Consider the following 19,788-nt stretch of genomic DNA (forward strand, 5'->3'; position numbering starts at 1 on the left):
AGAACACCAAACTCACAATCCACTGGCTAAAGAGAGCAGTGACTACGAGGTTCCACCGAGACTCAAACTCGGATTGCTGGATTCAAAGTCCAGAGTGATCACCATTACACCATGGAACCACAACGGTTGCCGTTGAATACAGCTCCAATAACTTGATGTAAAATAATCAAAAAGACATCTTACTCTCCAAAGAGCTGACGCTTCGAAGAATTTATGCAGTTGTGTAGCAGTCATCAAATGTGCTCCGATTGTTTTCAATCAGATTAGCATAATTGATGTCCGATTAGGTCCCAGCAAGCTTTAAACTCGGATCACTGGAATCAAAGTCCAAAGTGCTAGCCATGACATCATGGAACCACGAGTGCAATACTGACAAAAATCAGCATAATTTGGATTCAACAATGATGGAAATAAATCGCTAACATTCTAAAGTAAGAAAGTCACATACTGCCAGTATTCACAGGTTCCACCGAGATTTGAACTCGGATCGCTGGATTCAGAGCCCAGAGTGCTAACCCTTACACCATGGAACCATACGTTTGCACCTTCAACTACAAGCAATCGTCGGAAGCAAGACTAACGAAAAACATCTTAACCTGGGTTCAAGCCCCAGTGAAACCATGCCATGTTTTGTGTCAGTCTGGCTCTTGGATTTTGCAGTGCATTCCAAGGAGATGTTTTTGGCAGATTTGAAGACTGCAGGTCATTAAGACATTATGCGCCGATCCCAACATTCTATTTGAAATGAGTACATTAAATGCGGTACTTTGAGGTGCGCCAAAGAGTTGGACTTGGATTGCTGGATTAACAGGCCATAGTTCTGCCAAGAAGATACAAATCAGAAATGGGAAAATAGAATTGGCAGTGACTATTTGGTCAATGAGGAGAAATGTAGGCCTAAGGAAGGTTTCATAGTGTAGTGGTCATCACGTCTGCTTTACACGCAGAAGGTCCTGGGTTCAAGCCCCAGTGAAACCATGTGGTGTTTTGTGTAAGTCTGGATCTTGGATTCTGCAGCGCATTCCAAGGAGATGTTTTTGGCAGATTTGAAGACACGAGTTCAGGATAAACAACAGGGCACAGTTCCTAACATTCTGAAGTAGGAGGATCCAATACAGACAGTTTTCATAGATTCCACCGAGATATGTGGTTGGATCGCTGCATGTACCGACAACTACTCGCAGTCGTTGGATTTAGGAAAGTAATGAAAAAGTCTTAAATGGGTTCAAGCCCCATTGAAACCATGCCATGTTATTTGTAAATCTGGATCTTGGATTCTGCACTGCACTCCAAGGAGATGTAGTTGGCAGATTTTAAGACTGCAGTTCAGTGTAAACCACAGAACACAGTTCCTAACTTTATGAATGAGGGAGGTCACAGCCAGGCTTCAGAGGTTCCACCGAGATTTGAACTCGGATCGCTGGATTCAGAGTCCAGAGTGCAAATCATTACACCATGGAACCACAGGTTTGAATTTACGACTACAGGCAAATGCAGTAGCTCCCGCAGAAGCGCTGGATGCCACGACTGCGCAGACACTGGCCACAATATGTGGCGGACAGTATTTCTGTTTTTGGCACTCAGTGTGTTAAGATGTCATCATGCATATGGACTTGGGCTCTTTCAATCCAAATCGAAGCAACTCTTATGAGTTGTGTTAGCCAGGCGTTTAAAGTTTAGAAAGTATTTCATAAGTTGTAGCCTTAATGCACTTTTTAATTTCATTATCACCTTTGATTGTTTTTTGCTTTCGATGAAAGATTCAGATCATCTGGGCTTCGTCCCTTTCAAAACCATCACTGTTGTGTAAGATTTTGACAAGTGCATTTCCAGAGCAACAGAACACCAAACTCACAATCCACTGGCTAAAGTGAGCAGTGACTACGAGGTTCCACCGAGACTCGAACTCGGATTGCTGGATTCAAAGTCCAGAGTGATCACCATTACACCATGGAACCACAACGGTTGCCGTTGAATACAGCTCCAATAACTTGATGTAAAATAATCAAAAAGACATCTTATTCTCCAAAGAGCTGTCGGTTCGAAGAATTTATGCAGTAGTGTAGCAGTCATCAAATGTGCTCCGATTGTTTTCAATCAGATTTGCATAATTGATGTCCGATTAGGTCCCAGCAAGCTTTAAACTCGGATCACTGGAATCAAAGTCCAAAGTGCTAGCCATGACATCATGGAACCACGAGTGCAATACTGACAAAAATCAGCATAATTTGGATTCAACAATGATGGAAATAAATCGCTATCATTCTAAAGTAAGAAAGTCACATACTGCCAGTATTCACAGGTTCCACCGAGATTTGAACTCGGATCGCTGGATTCAGAGCCCAGAGTGCTAACCATTACACCATGGAACCATACGTTTGCACCTTCAACTACCAGCAATCGTCGGAAGCAAGACTAACGAAAAACATCTTAACCTGGGTTCAAGCCCCAGTGAAACCATGCCATGTTTTGTGTCAGTCTGGCTCTTGGATTCTGCAGTGCATTCCAAGGAGATGTTTTTGGCAGATTTGAAGACTGCAGGTCATTAAGACATTATGCGCCGATCCCAACATTCTATTTGAAATGAGTACATTAAATGCGGTACTTTGAGGTGCGCCAAAGAGTTGGACTTGGATTGCTGGATTAACAGGCCATAGTTCTGCCAAGAAGATACAAATCAGAAATGGGAAAATAGAATTGGCAGTGACTATTTGGTCAATGAGGAGAAATGTAGGCCTAAGGAAGGTTTCATAGTGTAGTGGTCATCACGTCTGCTTTACACGCAGAAGGTCCTGGGTTCAAGCCCCAGTGAAACCATGTGGTGTTTTGTGTTAGTCTGGATCTCGGATTCTGCAGCGCATTCCAAGGAGATGTTTTTGGCAGATTTGAAGACACGAGTTCAGGATAAACAACAGGGCACAGTTCCTAACATTCTGAAGTAGGAGGATCCAATACAGACAGTATTCATAGATTCCACCGAGATATGTGGTTGGATCGCTGCATGTACCGACAACTACTCGCAGTCGTTGGATTTAGGAAAGTAATGAAAAAGTCTTAAATGGGTTCAAGCCCCATTGAAACCATGCCATGTTATTTGTAAATCTGGATCTTGGATTCTGCACTGCACTCCAAGGAGATGTAGTTGGCAGATTTTAAGACTGCAGTTCAGTGTAAACCACAGAACACAGTTCCTAACTTTATGAATGAGGAAGGTCACAGCCAGGCTTCAGAGGTTCCACCGAGATTTGAACTCGGATCGCTGGATTCAGAGTCCAGAGTGCTAACCATTACACCATGGAACCACAGGTTTGAATTTACGACTACAGGCAAATGCAGTAGCTCCCGCAGAAGCGCTGGATGCCACGACTGCGCAGACACCGGCCACAATATGTGGCGGACAGTTTTTCTGTTTTTGGCACTCAGTGTGTTAAGATGTCATCATGCATATGGACTTGGGCTCTTTCAATCCAAATCGAAGCAACTCTTATGAGTTGTGTTAGCCAGGCGTTTAAAGTTTAGAAAGTATTTCATAAGTTGTAGCCTTAATGTACTTTTTAATTTCATTATCACCTTTGATTGTTTTTTACTTTCGATGAAAGATTCAGATCATCTGGGCTTTGTCCCTTTCAAAACCATCACTGTTGTGTAAGATTTTGACAAGTGCATTTCCAGAGCAACAGAACACCAAACTCACAATCCACTGGCTAAAGAGAGCAGTGACTACGAGGTTCCACCGAGACTCGAACTCGGATTGCTGGATTCAAAGTCCAGAGTGATCACCATTACACCATGGAACCACAACGGTTGCCGTTGAATACAGCTCCAATAACTTGATGTAAAATAATCAAAAAGACATCTTACTCTCCAAAGAGCTGACGCTTCGAAGAATTTATGCAGTTGTGTAGCAGTCATCAAATGTGCTCCGATTGTTTTCAATCAGATTAGCATAATTGATGTCCGATTAGGTCCCAGCAAGCTTTAAACTCGGATCACTGGAATCAAAGTCCAAAGTGCTAGCCATGACATCATGGAACCACGAGGGCAATACTGACAAAAATCAGCATAATTTGGATTCAACAATGATGGAAATAAATCGCTAACATTCTAAAGTAAGAAAGTCACATACTGCCAGTATTCACAGGTTCCACCGAGATTTGAACTCGGATCGCTGGATTCAGAGCCCAGAGTGCTAACCATTACACCATGGAACCATACGTTTGCACCTTCAAATACCAGCAATGGTCGGAAGCAAGACTAACGAAAAACATCTTAACCTGGGTTCAAGCCCCAGTGAAACCATGCCATGTTTTGTGTCAGTCTGGCTCTTGGATTCTGCAGTGCATTCCAAGGAGATGTTTTTGGCAGATTTGAAGACTGCAGGTCATTAAGACATTATGCGCCGATCCCAACATTCTATTTGAAATGAGTACATTAAATGCGGTACTTTGAAGTGCGCCAAAGAGTTGGACTTGGATTGCTGGATTAACAGGCCATAGTTCTGCCAAGAAGATACAAATCAGAAATGGGAAAATAGAATTGGCAGTGACTATTTGGTCAATGAGGAGAAATGTGGGCCTAAGGAAGGTTTCATAGTGTAGTGGTCATCACGTCTGCTTTACACGCAGAAGGTCCTGGGTTCAAGCCCCAGTGAAACCATGTGGTGTTTTGTGTAAGTCTGGATCTCGGATTCTGCAGCGCATTCCAAGGAGATGTTTTTGGCAGATTTGAAGACACGAGTTCAGGATAAACAACAGGGCACAGTTCCTAACATTCTGAAGTAGGAGGATCCAATACAGACAGTATTCATAGATTCCACCGAGATAAGTTGTTTGGATCGCTGCATGTACCGACAACTACTCGCAGTCGTTGGATTTAGGAAAGTAATGAAAAAGTCTTAAATGGGTTCAAGCCCCATTGAAACCATGCCATGTTATTTGTAAATCTGGATCTTGGATTCTGCACTGCACTCCAAGGAGATGTAGTTGGCAGATTTTAAGACTGCAGTTCGGACTTCCGGTGTGAGGCGAGTTGCATATGGACGCACTGTAAAGAGCTCCGTAAAGTCGGTGATAAAACTACCTCCAGGAGATACCAGATTCTTTTAAAATCATTGTGGATTACAACGTAAAGGAGGACAATGCCTAAAAAACGAAGGAACGACAAGAATATATCAAAGGCAAATGAAACCGTCGAAGAAACGGCCGATGCTAGCGACGAAGATGCTAACAGCGGAGATGCCAACAGCGAAGATGCTAACAGTGGAGATGCTAACAGCGGAGATGCTAACAGCGGAGATGCTAACGTTTACCTAGCCGCCCAACAAGGTAAATTACTCGAAAGCATCTCGTCTCTCACCAAAGAGCTATTGGATTTCAAACGAGACATAAAGCACGAACTGGGAGAATTTAAGGAGGAAATGAGGAAAACTATGAAAGATGACCTCAAAGAGTTCAAGGAAGAGACGCTACAGAACCTTGACACCCAGAATGCTAACATAGCCGAGGCCCAGTCGCGCATATCAGACCTTGAAACATCCTGCTTTGAAATGAAAGAGGCACTGCTTTCTACAATCAAACAAAACAACGAAATGCACGACAAGATTGTGGATTTGGAGAGCAGAGGGCGGAGAAACAACCTCCGTATATATGGGGTCGCAGAAGAAAAAGAAGGTAAATCTGTTGCTGATTTTGTGACTGAGTTGTTAAGAGCACATATCAAGCTACCGGACGGAGTTCAACTTCAAATACAGCGAGCACACAGAGCGCTGATTCCGAAACCAGCTCCCACAGTAGCCCCGAGATCTATAATAGTTAACTTTTTGCAGTTTCAAGTTAAAGAACTGGTGCTCAAGAAAGCTTGGCAACAGAAGATTGAGATTGATGGCAAGCGTTTGTATTTTGATAATGATTATGCGTCTGACACGATGGAAAAGCGCAAGGCTTATGGCCCAATAAAAGCTGCCTTGAAGGAGAGGGGCGTCAGATTTCAAACGCCTTTCACGAAGATGAGAGTGTTCTGGGATTCCGGACTACGGATCTACAACAGTGCGGACGAGGCGGCGCAAGATCTGATCAGGAGGGGATTCAAACTGACTTGGACGAAGAGAGCTGACCGACGGAGAGCAGCGGAGGAGAGGCTGGAGGAGCTGATGCCCTGGAGACGCGTCGGTGGAGGAGACGGTGTGGGTCAACGAGCGAGAGACAGGCTGGAGGAGTTTCGCCGTAACTCAAAGTGATGTAAACAAAGATATCATAATTGAAGACTCTCTCAGAAAGACTATACATCTTTGAATGTTACATTTCAAAAACAGGTTAATTTAACAAGGTTTCTAAATTATAGTGCATTAATAGGTCTTATAAGTAGTTTGATATTATAAGAACACCGACTACTAGAGGCTAACTGAATGTTGGACATTTCTGGTATGGGAAGGTTGCCACTGGCTGGGGATTTTTCTTATAAGAGGGAGGGCCTCCACATTAGTGTGGTAGTTCACCCTCTACCCACCAACAGGGATAAAAAGGGATTTTTGGTATCCCTTCTTTTGGAAGTTTCTATTTTTTGTGTTCATAGGATGTTTAGTTGTTTGTTTACGTTTGTGTTTGGGATACTGGGAATGGAACAACTTGATACCTGTACAACATATAAATAATGGAAAATAACATCAAGATAATGTCGTTGAATGTGAATGGAATTAATAGTCCTATAAAACGAAAAAAGGTATTTTCTATATTGCGGAAAGAAAAGGCTCAAATTGTTTACTTACAAGAAACCCATCTTTCTAGACAAGAAAACGAAAAGTTGAAGGGATTTGGCTACACAAAACTATATTACAGCATCTTTAGACATGGTTGCAAAAGGGGAGTATCAGTACTTGTACATAACACTGTAAAATTTGAATGTCTCCAAGAATTTTCTGATAAGGATGGGAGGTATATTATTGTAAAAGGCATTCTGGAAAATGAAAAAGTAACAATGGTTAACGTCTATGCTCCACCTAATAGTAGCAAACAATTTTTTAGAAATCTCACCAGCAAAATAATATCAGAAATGGAAGGAATACTGATTTGGGGTGGTGATCTCAATATTGTGATGAACATTAACCTCGACACTACAAACAGTAGGCGATTCAAAAACCCAATTTCTAAAAAATTTAAAACCTCTCTTGAGGAATTTGGAATTGTAGATACATGGCGGGAATTAAATCCATATAAAAAAGATTATACTCATTACTCAGCACCAAATAAGAGCTACTCACGAATTGACTACTTCTTCATGAATAATCTAGATCTATACAGAGTAATAGATTGTAAAATAGAAGAAACAACTGTATCAGATCATTCATTGTTGACATTGAAACTAAAACTTAACCCTAGAGTGCGTAATATATTATGGAGACTTAATGTAGGACTCTTGAACAGTAAAGTAATCAAGGAAGAAATTAAACAAGATATTACAATATACTTAAAAGAAAATGATAATCAGGAGGTTAATCCATCCATTTTGTGGGATGCTTTAAAAGCTGTTATAAGGGGGAAATTGATATCCAAAACTGTATCACTCAAAAAGGCCAAGATGGAAATTTATGAAAAAGAAAAGAGAAAACTAGGGGAATTGGAAAATTTAAATCCAGACTTATTACCAACAATTAAAGAAGTAAGAGACAATATAGATAAAATGTTAACCTCAGAATTGGAAAAGAAAGCTAAATTTCTAAGACAATCATATTATGAAGTGGGGCCTAAAGCAACTAGATTATTAGCTAGAAGGCTTAAAAAACAACAAGCAGAAAGAACCGTTTATAAACTAAGGGATGATAAAACATCCCAATTTACACATGAACCTCAAGAAATAGAACAATTATTTAGAAATTATTATGAAAGATTGTACAGCCAACCACCCTCTGCAGATAATAAACAAATTAAAAAGTATTTACAGACTCTAGATTTACCCTCAATAGGAAATAAACAAAACGAATTATTAACATCTTCTATAACAAGAATTGAAATTGAGAAGGCAATTGGTAGATTAAAAACAAACAAGACACCAGGCAGTGATGGGTTACCATCAGAATGGTATAAATCCTTTTGTACTGAACTTATACCATCATTGCAAGCATCATTTAACTACACACTAGAACAAGGGGTCCTTCCCCCATCCTGGAGGGAAGCGATTATAACTGTTATTCCCAAAAAGAAGAATTCTGAGACATGTGCTGATTTTAGACCGATATCCATTCTTAATGTAGACTACAAGATTTACACTTCTATTATAGCTAAACGTATGGAAACATTTGTTGGTGATATTATTGACGAGGACCAAACTGGATTCATTAAGGGTCGCCAAACCAAGGATAATATTAGAAGGAGCCTTCATATTATAGATCACATTAAAAAAGGGAAAAATAGAGCAGTACTAATAGGTCTTGATGCAGAGAAAGCGTTTGATAGCGTTAGTTGGGTCTTTTTATACGAAGTCCTGAACAAATTCGGATTCAATGCAAAGGCGGTACAGTGTGTCAAGACACTTTACCAATCACCCACGGCTCGTGTAAAAGTCAACGGTAATTTAACCAAAACCATACGGCTTGAACGCTCAACGCGCCAAGGATGTAGTCTATCTCCAACATTATTTGCTATCTATATAGAACCTTTAGCACAATTTATTAGACAAAATGAACAAATCAAGGGTATACAGATTGGAAATGATTTACATGTTGTGGGATTATTTGCAGATGATGTAATATGTTATTTACACGATCCAGAAACATCTTTGCCCATTCTTCTTCATAATTTGGAGTTGTACGGGTTTTACTCTGGATACAAATTAAACTTGGCTAAGACACAAATATTAACAATGAACTACTCCCCATCTGAAACTGTTAGGGGTAGATATAGTTTGAATTGGAACGCTACCACTATGTCCTATCTTGGAGTCAAATTAACAAAAAATCTGGAGAAACTGTATGAGGTAAATATTTCCAAAGTTGATCAGGAAATAAGATGTGATTTAGGAAAATGGGACACTCTCACTCTGGATTTTAGTTCCAGAATTGACATCGTGAAAATGAACATTTTGCCTCGCCTTCTTTACCTTTTTCAGGCACTTCCTATAGAAATACCGGAGAAGCAATTTAAATTATGGGACAAACTCATATCAAGATTTATATGGAGTGGTAAAAAACCTAGAATAAAATTTGAAAAACTCCAAATAGGAAAGGACAGGGGAGGCATGGCACTGCCGAATCTTAAAGAGTACTATTACGCAGCTCAAATTACTCCAGTATTAAATTGTTGTGATGCTAACTATGTTGCGAAATGGAAAAATATAGAACAAGTGATACAAGGAAGAGAAATCTCAAGTATTATTGCAGAGACTGATACAATAAAGAATATGCTTAACCAAGTAGATACAGTAACTCGTTTTACGTTACGAATGTGGCTAAGTGTAATACGGAAATACAAACTAGAAAAAGAACTCCCTATACTTCAGTGGCCTGCTTATAATAAAAATTTTACTCCTGGTACTCAGGATCTGATATTTAAACAATGGGTTAATAAAGGGATAACATCTTGGTGCGTATTAATTAAGGATGGCTACTTTAAAAGTTTTCAAGAATTAAAGCAGCAGTATGCCTTAACAAATCAAGACCACTTCAGGTACTTACAATTAAGGGACTTTTATGGTAAGAAAATAAAAAACACATTGTCGAGCACAATAACAATGATCTTATTAAAATAATTGTCGGAATATACCATTCTAAAAAATATAGAACTACGTCTTCCATTTACAAGCACTTGCTGGGGAGGAGGGCTTGTAACACTTTGGACATAAAAGAGAAATGGGAAAAAGAACTAGGATTTGCTGTCTCAGAAGAGCAATGGATATATATCTGGAGAACACAACAATCAACTACCTCTTCGAGAATTTGGAGGGAACATTGCTGGAAAAATATAATTCGATTTTTTATCACTCCTAAAATTACAGCCAAATATGTATCTAGGGTTCAACCCTGTTGGAGAGAATGTGGAGAGGTCAATGTGAATCACGCACACGTTTTCTGGTTATGTCCAAAACTCGTATCATTTTGGGAAGAGGTATATTCTACAATTGTGAAGATATTGGGCTATATAATTCCTAAAACATGTTTACTGTTATATTTTGGTTATTTCATGGAGGGTAATGTGGAAAAAAATGATAAATATTTACTTAAAATACTGTTAGTAGCATGTAAAAAGGCTATTACCAAAAAATGGTACAGAATGGATCCACCTACAACTAAAGACTGGCTACAAATTGTGAAAGGAATTTTGGAGATGGAGATTTTGACCCATAGACTGAGGACTCAAGAAGAGCAGTGTCAAGAAAAATGGGAGAAATGGACAATTTTCACTTCAACTTCACATTGTTAAAACCATTTTGTTGGTAAAGTTTTACTTTTAATATCCCAAGTATCCCATGTTTGTATTGTTCAAAACTTAAAAACAATAAAAAGAAAGTTACAAAAAAAAAAAAAAAAACTGCAGTTCAGTGTAAACCACAGAACACAGTTCCTAACTTTATGAATGAGGAAGGTCACAGCCAGGCTTCAGAGGTTCCACCGAGATTTGAACTCGGATCGCTGGATTCAGAGTCCAGAGTGCTAACCATTACACCATGGAACCACAGGTTTGAATTTACGACTACAGGCAAATGCAGTAGCTCCCGCAGAAGCGCTGGATGCCACGACTGCGCAGACACCGGCCACAATATGTGGGGGACAGTTTTTCTGTTTTTGGCACTCAGTGTGTTAAGATGTCATCATGCATATGGACTTGGGCTCTTTCAATCCAAATCGAAGCAACTCTTATGAGTTGTGTTAGCCAGGCGTTTAAAGTTTAGAAAGTATTTCATAAGTTGTAGCCTTAATGCACTTTTTAATTTCATTATCACCTTTGATTGGTTTTTACTTTCGATGAAAGATTCAGATCATCTGGGCTTCGTCCCTTTCAAAACCATCACTGTTGTGTAAGATTTTGACAAGTGCATTTCCAGAGCAACAGAACACCAAACTCACAATCCACTGGCTAAAGAGAGCAGTGACTACGAGGTTCCACCGAGACTCGAACTCGGATTGCTGGATTCAAAGTCCAGAGTGATCACCATTACACCATGGAACCACAACGGTTGCCGTTGAATACAGCTCCAATAACTTGATGTAAAATAATCAAAAAGACATCTTACTCTCCAAAGAGCTGACGCTTCGAAGAATTTATGCAGTTGTGTAGCAGTCATCAAATGTGCTCCGATTGTTTTCAATCAGATTAGCATAATTGATGTCCGATTAGGTCCCAGCAAGCTTTAAACTCGGATCACTGGAATCAAAGTCCAAAGTGCTAGCCATGACATCATGAAACCACGAGTGCAATACTGACAAAAATCAGCATAATTTGCATTCAACAATGATGGAAATAAATCGCTAACATTCTAAAGTAAGAAAGTCACATACTGCCAGTATTCACAGGTTCCACCGAGATTTGAACTCGGATCGCTGGATTCAGAGCCCAGAGTGCTAACCATTACATCATGGAACCATACATTTGCACCTTCAAATACCAGCAATGGTCGGAAGCAAGACTAACGAAAAACATCTTAACCTGGGTTCAAGCCCCAGTGAAACCATGCCATGTTTTGTGTCAGTCTGGCTCTTGGATTCTGCAGTGCATTCCAAGGAGATGTTTTTGGCAGATTTGAAGACTGCAGGTCATTAAGACATTATGCGCCGATCCCAACATTCTATTTGAAATGAGTACATTAAATGCGGTACTTTGAGGTGCGCCAAAGAGTTGGACTTGGATTGCTGGATTAACAGGCCATAGTTCTGCCAAGAAGATACAAATCAGAAATGGGAAAATAGAATTGGCAGTGACTATTTGGTCAATGAGGAGAAATGTAGGCCTAAGGAAGGTTTCTTAGTGTAGTGCTCATCACGTCTGCTTCACACGCAGAAGGTCCTGGGTTCAAGCCCCAGTGAAACCATGTGGTGTTTTGTGTAAGTCTGGATCTCGGATTCTGCAGCGCATTCCAAGGAGATGTTTTTGGCAGATTTGAAGACACGAGTTCGGGATAAACAACAGGGCACTATTCCTAACATTCTGAAGTAGGAGGATCCAATACAGACAGTATTCATAGATTCCACCGAGATATGTGGTTGGATCGCTGCATGTACCGACAACTACTCGAATTCGTTGGATTTAGGAAAGTAATGAAAAAGTCTCAAATGTGTTCAAGCCCCATTGAAACCATGCCATGTTATTTGTAAATCTGGATCTTGGATTCTGCACTGCACTCCAAGGAGATGTAGTTGGCAGATTTTAAGACTGCAGTTCAGTGTAAACCACAGAACACAGTTCCTAACTTTATGAATGAGGGAGGTCACAGCCAGGCTTCAGAGGTTCCACCGAGATTTGAACTCGGATCGCTGGATTCAGAGTCCAGAGTGCAAACCATTACACCATGGAACCACAGGTTTGAATTTACGACTACAGGCAAATGCAGTAGCTCCCGCAGAAGCGCTGGATGCCACGACTGCGCAGACACCGGCCACAATATGTGGCGGACAGTTTTTCTGTTTTTGGCACTCAGTGTGTTAAGATGTCATCATGCATATGGACTTGGGCTCTTTCAATCCAAATCGAAGCAACTCTTATGAGTTGTGTTAGCCAGGCGTTTAAAGTTTAGAAAGTATTTCATAAGTTGTAGCCTTAATGCACTTTTTAATTTCATTATCACCTTTGATTGTTTTTTTACTTTCGATGAAAGATTCAGATCATCTGGGCTTCGTCCCTTTCAAAACCATCACTGTTGTGTAAGATTTTGACAAGTGCATTTCCAGAGCAACAGAACACCAAACTCCCAATCCACTGGCTAAAGAGAGCAGTGACTACGAGGTTCCACCGAGACTCGAACTCGGATTGCTGGATTCAAAGTCCAGAGTGATCACCATTACACCATGGAACCACAACGGTTGCCGTTGAATACAGCTCCAATAACTTGATGTAAAATAATCAAAAAGACATCTTATTCTCCAAAGAGCTGACGCTTCGAAGAATTTATGCAGTTGTGTAGTAGTCGTCAAATGTGCTCCGATTGTTTTCAATCAGATTAGCATAATTGATGTCCGATTAGGTCCCAGCAAGCTTTAAACTCGGATCACTCGAATCAAAGTCCAAAGTGCTAGCCATGACATCATGGAACCACGAGTGCAATACTGACAAAAATCAGCATAATTTGGATTCAACAATGATGGAAATAAATCGCTAACATTCTAAAGTAAGAAAGTCACATACTGCCAGTATTCACAGGTTCCACCGAGATTTGAACTCGGATCGCTGGATTCAGAGCCCAGAGTGCTAACCATTACACCATGGAACCATACGTTTGCACCTTCAACTACCAGCAATCGTCGGAAGCAAGACTAACGAAAAACATCTTAACCTGGGTTCAAGCCCCAGTGAAACCATGCCATGTTTTGTGTCAGTCTGGCTCTTGGATTCTGCAGAGCATTCCAAGGAGATGTTTTTGGCAGATTTGAAGACTGCAGGTCATTAAGACATTATGCGCCGATCCCAACATTCTATTTGAAATGAGTACATTAAATGCGGTACTTTGTGGTGCGCCAAAGATTTGGACTTGGATTGCTGGATTAACAGGCCATAGTTCTGCCAAGAAGATACAAATCAGAAATGGGAAAATAGAATTGGCAGTGACTATTTGGTCAATGAGGAGAAATTGGCCCAAGGAAGGTTTCATAGTGTAGTGGTCATCAAGTCTGCTTTACACGCAGAAGGTCCTGGGTTCAAGCCCCAGTGAAACCATGTGGTGTTTTGTGTAAGTCTGGATCTCGGATTCTGCAGCGCATTCCAAGGAGATGTTTTTGGCAGATTTGAAGACACGAGTTCAGGATAAACAACAGGGCACAGTTCCTAACATTCTGAAGTAGGAGGATCCAATACAGACAGTATTCATAGATTCCACCGAGATATGTGGTTGGATCGCTGCATGTACCGACAACTACTCGCAGTCGTTGGATTTAGGAAAGTAATGAAAAAGTCTTAAATGGGTTCAACCCCTATTGAAACCATGCCATTTTATTTGTAAATCTGGATCTTGGATTCTGCACTGCACTCCAAGGAGATGTAGTTGGCAGATTTTAAGACTGCAGTTCAGTGTAAACCACAGAACACAGTTCCTAACTTTATGAATGAGGAAGGTCACAGCCAGGCTTCAGAGGTTCCACCGAGATTTGAACTCGGATCGCTGGATTCAGAGTCCAGAGTGCTAACCATTACACCATGGAACCACAGGTTTGAATTTACGACTACAGGCAAATGCAGTAGCTCCCGCAGAAGCGCTGGATGCCACGACTGCGCAGACACCGGCCACAATATGTGGCGGACAGTTTTTCTGTTTTTGGCACTCAGTGTGTTAAGATGTCATCATGCATATGGACTTGGGCTCTTTCAATCCAAATCGAAGCAACTCTTATGAGTTGTGTTAGCCAGGCGTTTAAAGTTTAGAAAGTATTTCATAAGTTGTAGCCTTAATGCACTTTTTAATTTCATTATCACCTTTGATTGTTTTTTACTTTCGATGAAAGATTCAGATCATCTGGGCTTCGTCCCTTTCAAAACCATCACTGTTGTGTAAGATTTTGACAAGTGCATTTCCAGAGCAACAGAACACCAAACTCACAATCCACTGGCTAAAGAGAGCAGTGACTACGAGGTTCCACCGAGACTCGAACTCGGATTGCTGGATTCAAAGTCCAGAGTGATCACCATTACACCATGGAACCACAACGGTTGCCGTTGAATACAGCTCCAATAACTTGATGTAAAATAATCAAAAAGACATCTTACTCTCCAAAGAGCTGACGCTTCGAAGAATTTATGCAGTTGTGTAGCAGTCATCAAATGTGCTCCGATTGTTTTCAATCAGATTAGCATAATTGATGTCCGATTAGGTCCCAGCAAGCTTTAAACTCGGATCACTGGAATCAAAGTCCAAAGTGCTAGCCATGACATCATGAAACCAAGAGTGCAATACTGACAAAAATCAGCATAATTTGGATTCAACAATGATGGAAATAAATCGCTAACATTCTAAAGTAAGAAAGTCACATACTGCCAGTATTCACAGGTTCCACCGAGATTTGAACTCGGATCGCTGGATTCAGAGCCCAGAGTGCTAACCATTACACCATGGAACCATACGTTTGCACCTTCAAATACCAGCAATGGTCGGAAGCAAGACTAACGAAAAACATCTTAACCTGGGTTCAAGCCCCAGTGAAACCATGCCATGTTTTGTGTCAGTCTGGCTCTTGGATTCTGCAGTGCATTCCAAGGAGATGTTTTTGGCAGATTTGAAGACTGCAGGTCATTAAGACATTATGCGCCGATCCCAACATTCTATTTGAAATGAGTACATTAAATGCGGTACTTTGAGGTGCGCCAAAGAGTTGGACTTGGATTGCTGGATTAACAGGCCATAGTTCTGCCAAGAAGATACAAATCAGAAATGGGAAAATAGAATTGGCAGTGACTATTTGGTCAATGAGGAGAAATGTAGGCCTAAGGAAGGTTTCTTAGTGTAGTGCTCATCACGTCTGCTTCACACGCAGAAGGTCCTGGGTTCAAGCCCCAGTGAAACCATGTGGTGTTTTGTGTAAGTCTGGATCTCGGATTCTGCAGCGCATTCCAAGGAGATGTTTTTGGCAGATTTGAAGACACGAGTTCGGGATAAACAACAGGGCACTATTCCTAACATTCTGAAGTAGGAGGATCCAATACAGACAGTATTCATAGATTCCACCGAGATATGTGGTTGGATCGCTGCATGTACCGACAACTACTCGCAGTCGTTGGATTTAGGAAAGTAATGAAAAAGTCTCAAATGTGTTCAAGCCCCATTGAAACCATGCCATGTTATTTGTAAATCTGGATCTTGGATTCTGCACTGCACTCCAAGGAGATGTAGTTGGCAGATTTTAAGACTGCAGTTCAGTGTAAACCACAGAACACAGTTCCTAACTTTATGAATGAGAGAGGTCACAGCCAGGCTTCAGAGGTTCCACCGAGATTTGAACTCGGATCGCTGGATTCAGAGTCCAGAGTGCTAACCATTACACCATGGAAACACAGGTTTGAATGTACGACTACAGGCAAATGCAGTAGCTCCCGCAGAAGCGCTGGATGCCACGACTGCGCAGACACTGGCCACAATATGTGGCGGACTGTTTTTCTGTTTTTGGCACTCAGTGGCTGTTTCCCAATTGCCAGGATCCTCGGCGTCTCGACCACTTCGGACGTCATTTGCGTCATCACGGCGCCGCCAAGTGGTGTTCCATTTCACCTGGACCACTCGCCCGCTCGCAGCTCGACTCCTCCGTTTGGCTCATTTACGAAGGATACAGCAGTGGATCCTCCGCTGCCTCGGAGAACTGAAATTACCCATGATGCACTGCAGCATAGTTTCTTTTTTCTTTTCTCGCAAAACTTTATTAGTTTGAACTCACTTTAAAAAAAGTTGTGTTCCACATAAACAGTTTCCTGGCCTCTGTTATTTATAAAACAGTTGTTTTAATGAGCATAGATTGACACGTGACCTGACGCAGCCGCTCGCTCCGGAGGCCGTTCCATTTGAGCTCAAAGGCGGCGGGGAGAGGACACTCCGCTCCGTTTTGGAGGAGCCGCCACCGAGGACGTCAACAAAGTGGCCAAACGGAGGACGGATCCTCGCAATTGAGAAAGAGCCAGTGTGTTAAGATGTCATCATGCATATGGACTTGGGCTCTTTCAATCCAAATCGAAGCAACTCTTATGAGTTGTGTTAGCCAGGCGTTTAAAGTTTAGAAAGTATTTCATAAGTTGTAGCCTTAATGCACTTTTTAATTTCATTATCACCTTTGATTGTTTTTTGCTTTCGATGAAAGATTCAGATCATCTGGGCTTCGTCCCTTTCAAAACCATCACTGTTGTGTAAGATTTTGACAAGTGCATTTCCAGAGCAACAGAACACCAAACTCACAATCCACTGGCTAAAGAGAGCAGTGACTACGAGGTTCCACCGAGACTCGAAGTCGGATTGCTGGATTCAAAGTCCAGAGTGATCACCATTACACCATGGAACCACAACGGTTGCCGTTGAATACAGCTCCAATAACTTGATGTAAAATAATCAAAAAGACATCTTATTCTCCAAAGAGCTGACGCTTCGAAGAATTTATGCAGTTGTGTAGTAGTCGTCAAATGTGCTCCGATTGTTTTCAATCAGATTAGCATAATTGATGTCCGATTAGGTCCCAGCAAGCTTTAAACTCGGATCACTGGAATCAAAGTCCAAAGTGCTAGCCATGACATCATGAAACCACGAGTGCAATACTGACAAAAATCAGCATAATTTGGATTCAACAATGATGGAAATAAATCGCTAACATTCTAAAGTAAGAAAGTCACATACTGCCAGTATTCACAGGTTCCACCGAGATTTGAACTCGGATCGATGGATTCAGAGCCCAGAGTGCTAACCATTACACCATGGAACCATACGTTTGCACCTTCAACTACCAGCAATCGTCGGAAGCAAGACTAACGAAAAACATCTTAACCTGGGTTCAAGCCCCAGTGAAACCATGCCATGTTTTGTGTCAGTCTGGCTCTTGGATTCTGCAGTGCATTCCAAGGAGATGTTTTTTGGAGATTTGAAGACTGCAGGTCATTAAGACATTATGCGCCGATCCCAACATTCTATTTGAAATGAGTACATTAAATGCGGTACTTTGAGGTGCGCCAAAGAGTTGGACTTGGATTGCTGGATTAACAGGCCATAGTTCTGCCAAGAAGATACAAATCAGAAATGGGAAAATAGAATTGGCAGTGACTATTTGGTCAATGAGGAGAAATGTAGGCCTAAGGAAGGTTTCATAGTGTAGTGGTCATCAAGTCTGCTTTACACGCAGAAGGTCCTGGGTTCAAGCCCCAGTGAAACCATGTGGTGTTTTGTGTAAGTCTGGATCTCGGATTCTGCAGCGCATTCCAAGGAGATGTTTTTGGCAGATTTGAAGACACGAGTTCAGGATAAACAACAGGGCACAGTTCCTAACATTCTGAAGTAGGAGGATCCAATACAGACAGTATTCATAGATTCCACCGAGATATGTGGTTGGATCGCTGCATGTACCGACAACTACTCGCAGTCGTTGGATTTAGGAAAGTAATGAAAAAGTCTTAAATGGGTTCAACCCCTATTGAAACCATGCCATTTTATTTGTAAATCTGGATCTTGGATTCTGCACTGCACTCCAAGGAGATGTAGTTGGCAGATTTTAAGACTGCAGTTCAGTGTAAACCACAGAACACAGTTCCTAACTTTATGAATGAGGAAGGTCACAGCCAGGCTTCAGAGGTTCCACCGAGATTTGAACTCGGATCGCTGGATTCAGAGTCCAGAGTGCTAACCATTACACCATGGAACCACAGGTTTGAATTTACGACTACAGGCAAATGCAGTAGCTCCCGCAGAAGCGCTGGATGCCACGACTGCGCAGACACCGGCCACAATATGTGGCGGACAGTTTTTCTGTTTTTGGCACTCAGTGTGTTAAGATGTCATCATGCATATGGACTTGGGCTCTTTCAATCCAAATCGAAGCAACTCTTATGAGTTGTGTTAGCCAGGCGTTTAAAGTTTAGAAAGTATTTCATAAGTTGTAGCCTTAATGCACTTTTTAATTTCATTATCACCTTTGATTGTTTTTTACTTTCGATGAAAGATTCAGATCATCTGGGCTTCGTCCCTTTCAAAACCATCACTGTTGTGTAAGATTTTGACAAGTGCATTTCCAGAGCAACAGAACACCAAACTCACAATCCACTGGCTAAAGAGAGCAGTGACTACGAGGTTCCACCGAGACTCGAACTCGGATTGCTGGATTCAAAGTCCAGAGTGATCACCATTACACCATGGAACCACAACGGTTGCCGTTGAATACAGCTCCAATAACTTGATGTAAAATAATCAAAAAGACATCTTACTCTCCAAAGAGCTGACGCTTCGAAGAATTTATGCAGTTGTGTAGCAGTCATCAAATGTGCTCCGATTGTTTTCAATCAGATTAGCATAATTGATGTCCGATTAGGTCCCAGCAAGCTTTAAACTCGGATCACTGGAATCAAAGTCCAAAGTGCTAGCCATGACATCATGAAACCACGAGTGCAATACTGACAAAAATCAGCATAATTTGGATTCAACAATGATGGAAATAAATCGCTAACATTCTAAAGTAAGAAAGTCACATACTGCCAGTATTCACAGGTTCCACCGAGATTTGAACTCGGTTCGCTGGATTCAGAGCCCAGAGTGCTAACCATTACACCATGGAACCATACATTTGCACCTTCAAATACCAGCAATGGTCGGAAGCAAGACTAACGAAAAACATCTTAACCTGGGTTCAAGCCCCAGTGAAACCATGCCATGTTTTGTGTCAGTCTGGCTCTTGGATTCTGCAGTGCATTCCAAGGAGATGTTTTTGGCAGATTTGAAGACTGCAGGTCATTAAGACATTATGCGCCGATCCCAACATTCTATTTGAAATGAGTACATTAAATGCGGTACTTTGAGGTGCGCCAAAGAGTTGGACTTGGATTGCTGGATTAACAGGCCATAGTTCTGCCAAGAAGATACAAATCAGAAATGGGAAAATAGAATTGGCAGTGACTATTTGGTCAATGAGGAGAAATGTAGGCC

At 41.3% G+C, this 19,788-nt stretch overlaps 1 protein-coding gene across 1 annotated transcript in view; it reads left to right on the plus strand.

Moving 5' to 3' along the window:
* Positions 1–19,788, plus strand: part of atrnl1a (attractin-like 1a) — a gene marked incomplete at both ends in the record, with an annotated part of 698,456 nt that overhangs the window by 128,911 nt on the left and 549,757 nt on the right. Inside the window, one exon of the mRNA XM_079559364.1 lies at positions 5,131–6,221. Coding sequence (XP_079415490.1) covers positions 5,131–6,221 — 1,091 coding nt within the window. The remainder of the gene's footprint in view (positions 1–5,130; positions 6,222–19,788) is intronic.

Source organism: Gobius niger (assembly GCF_951799975.1).
Source record: "Gobius niger genome assembly, chromosome: 7".
NCBI classification, from domain to species: Eukaryota; Metazoa; Chordata; class Actinopteri; order Gobiiformes; family Gobiidae; genus Gobius; species Gobius niger.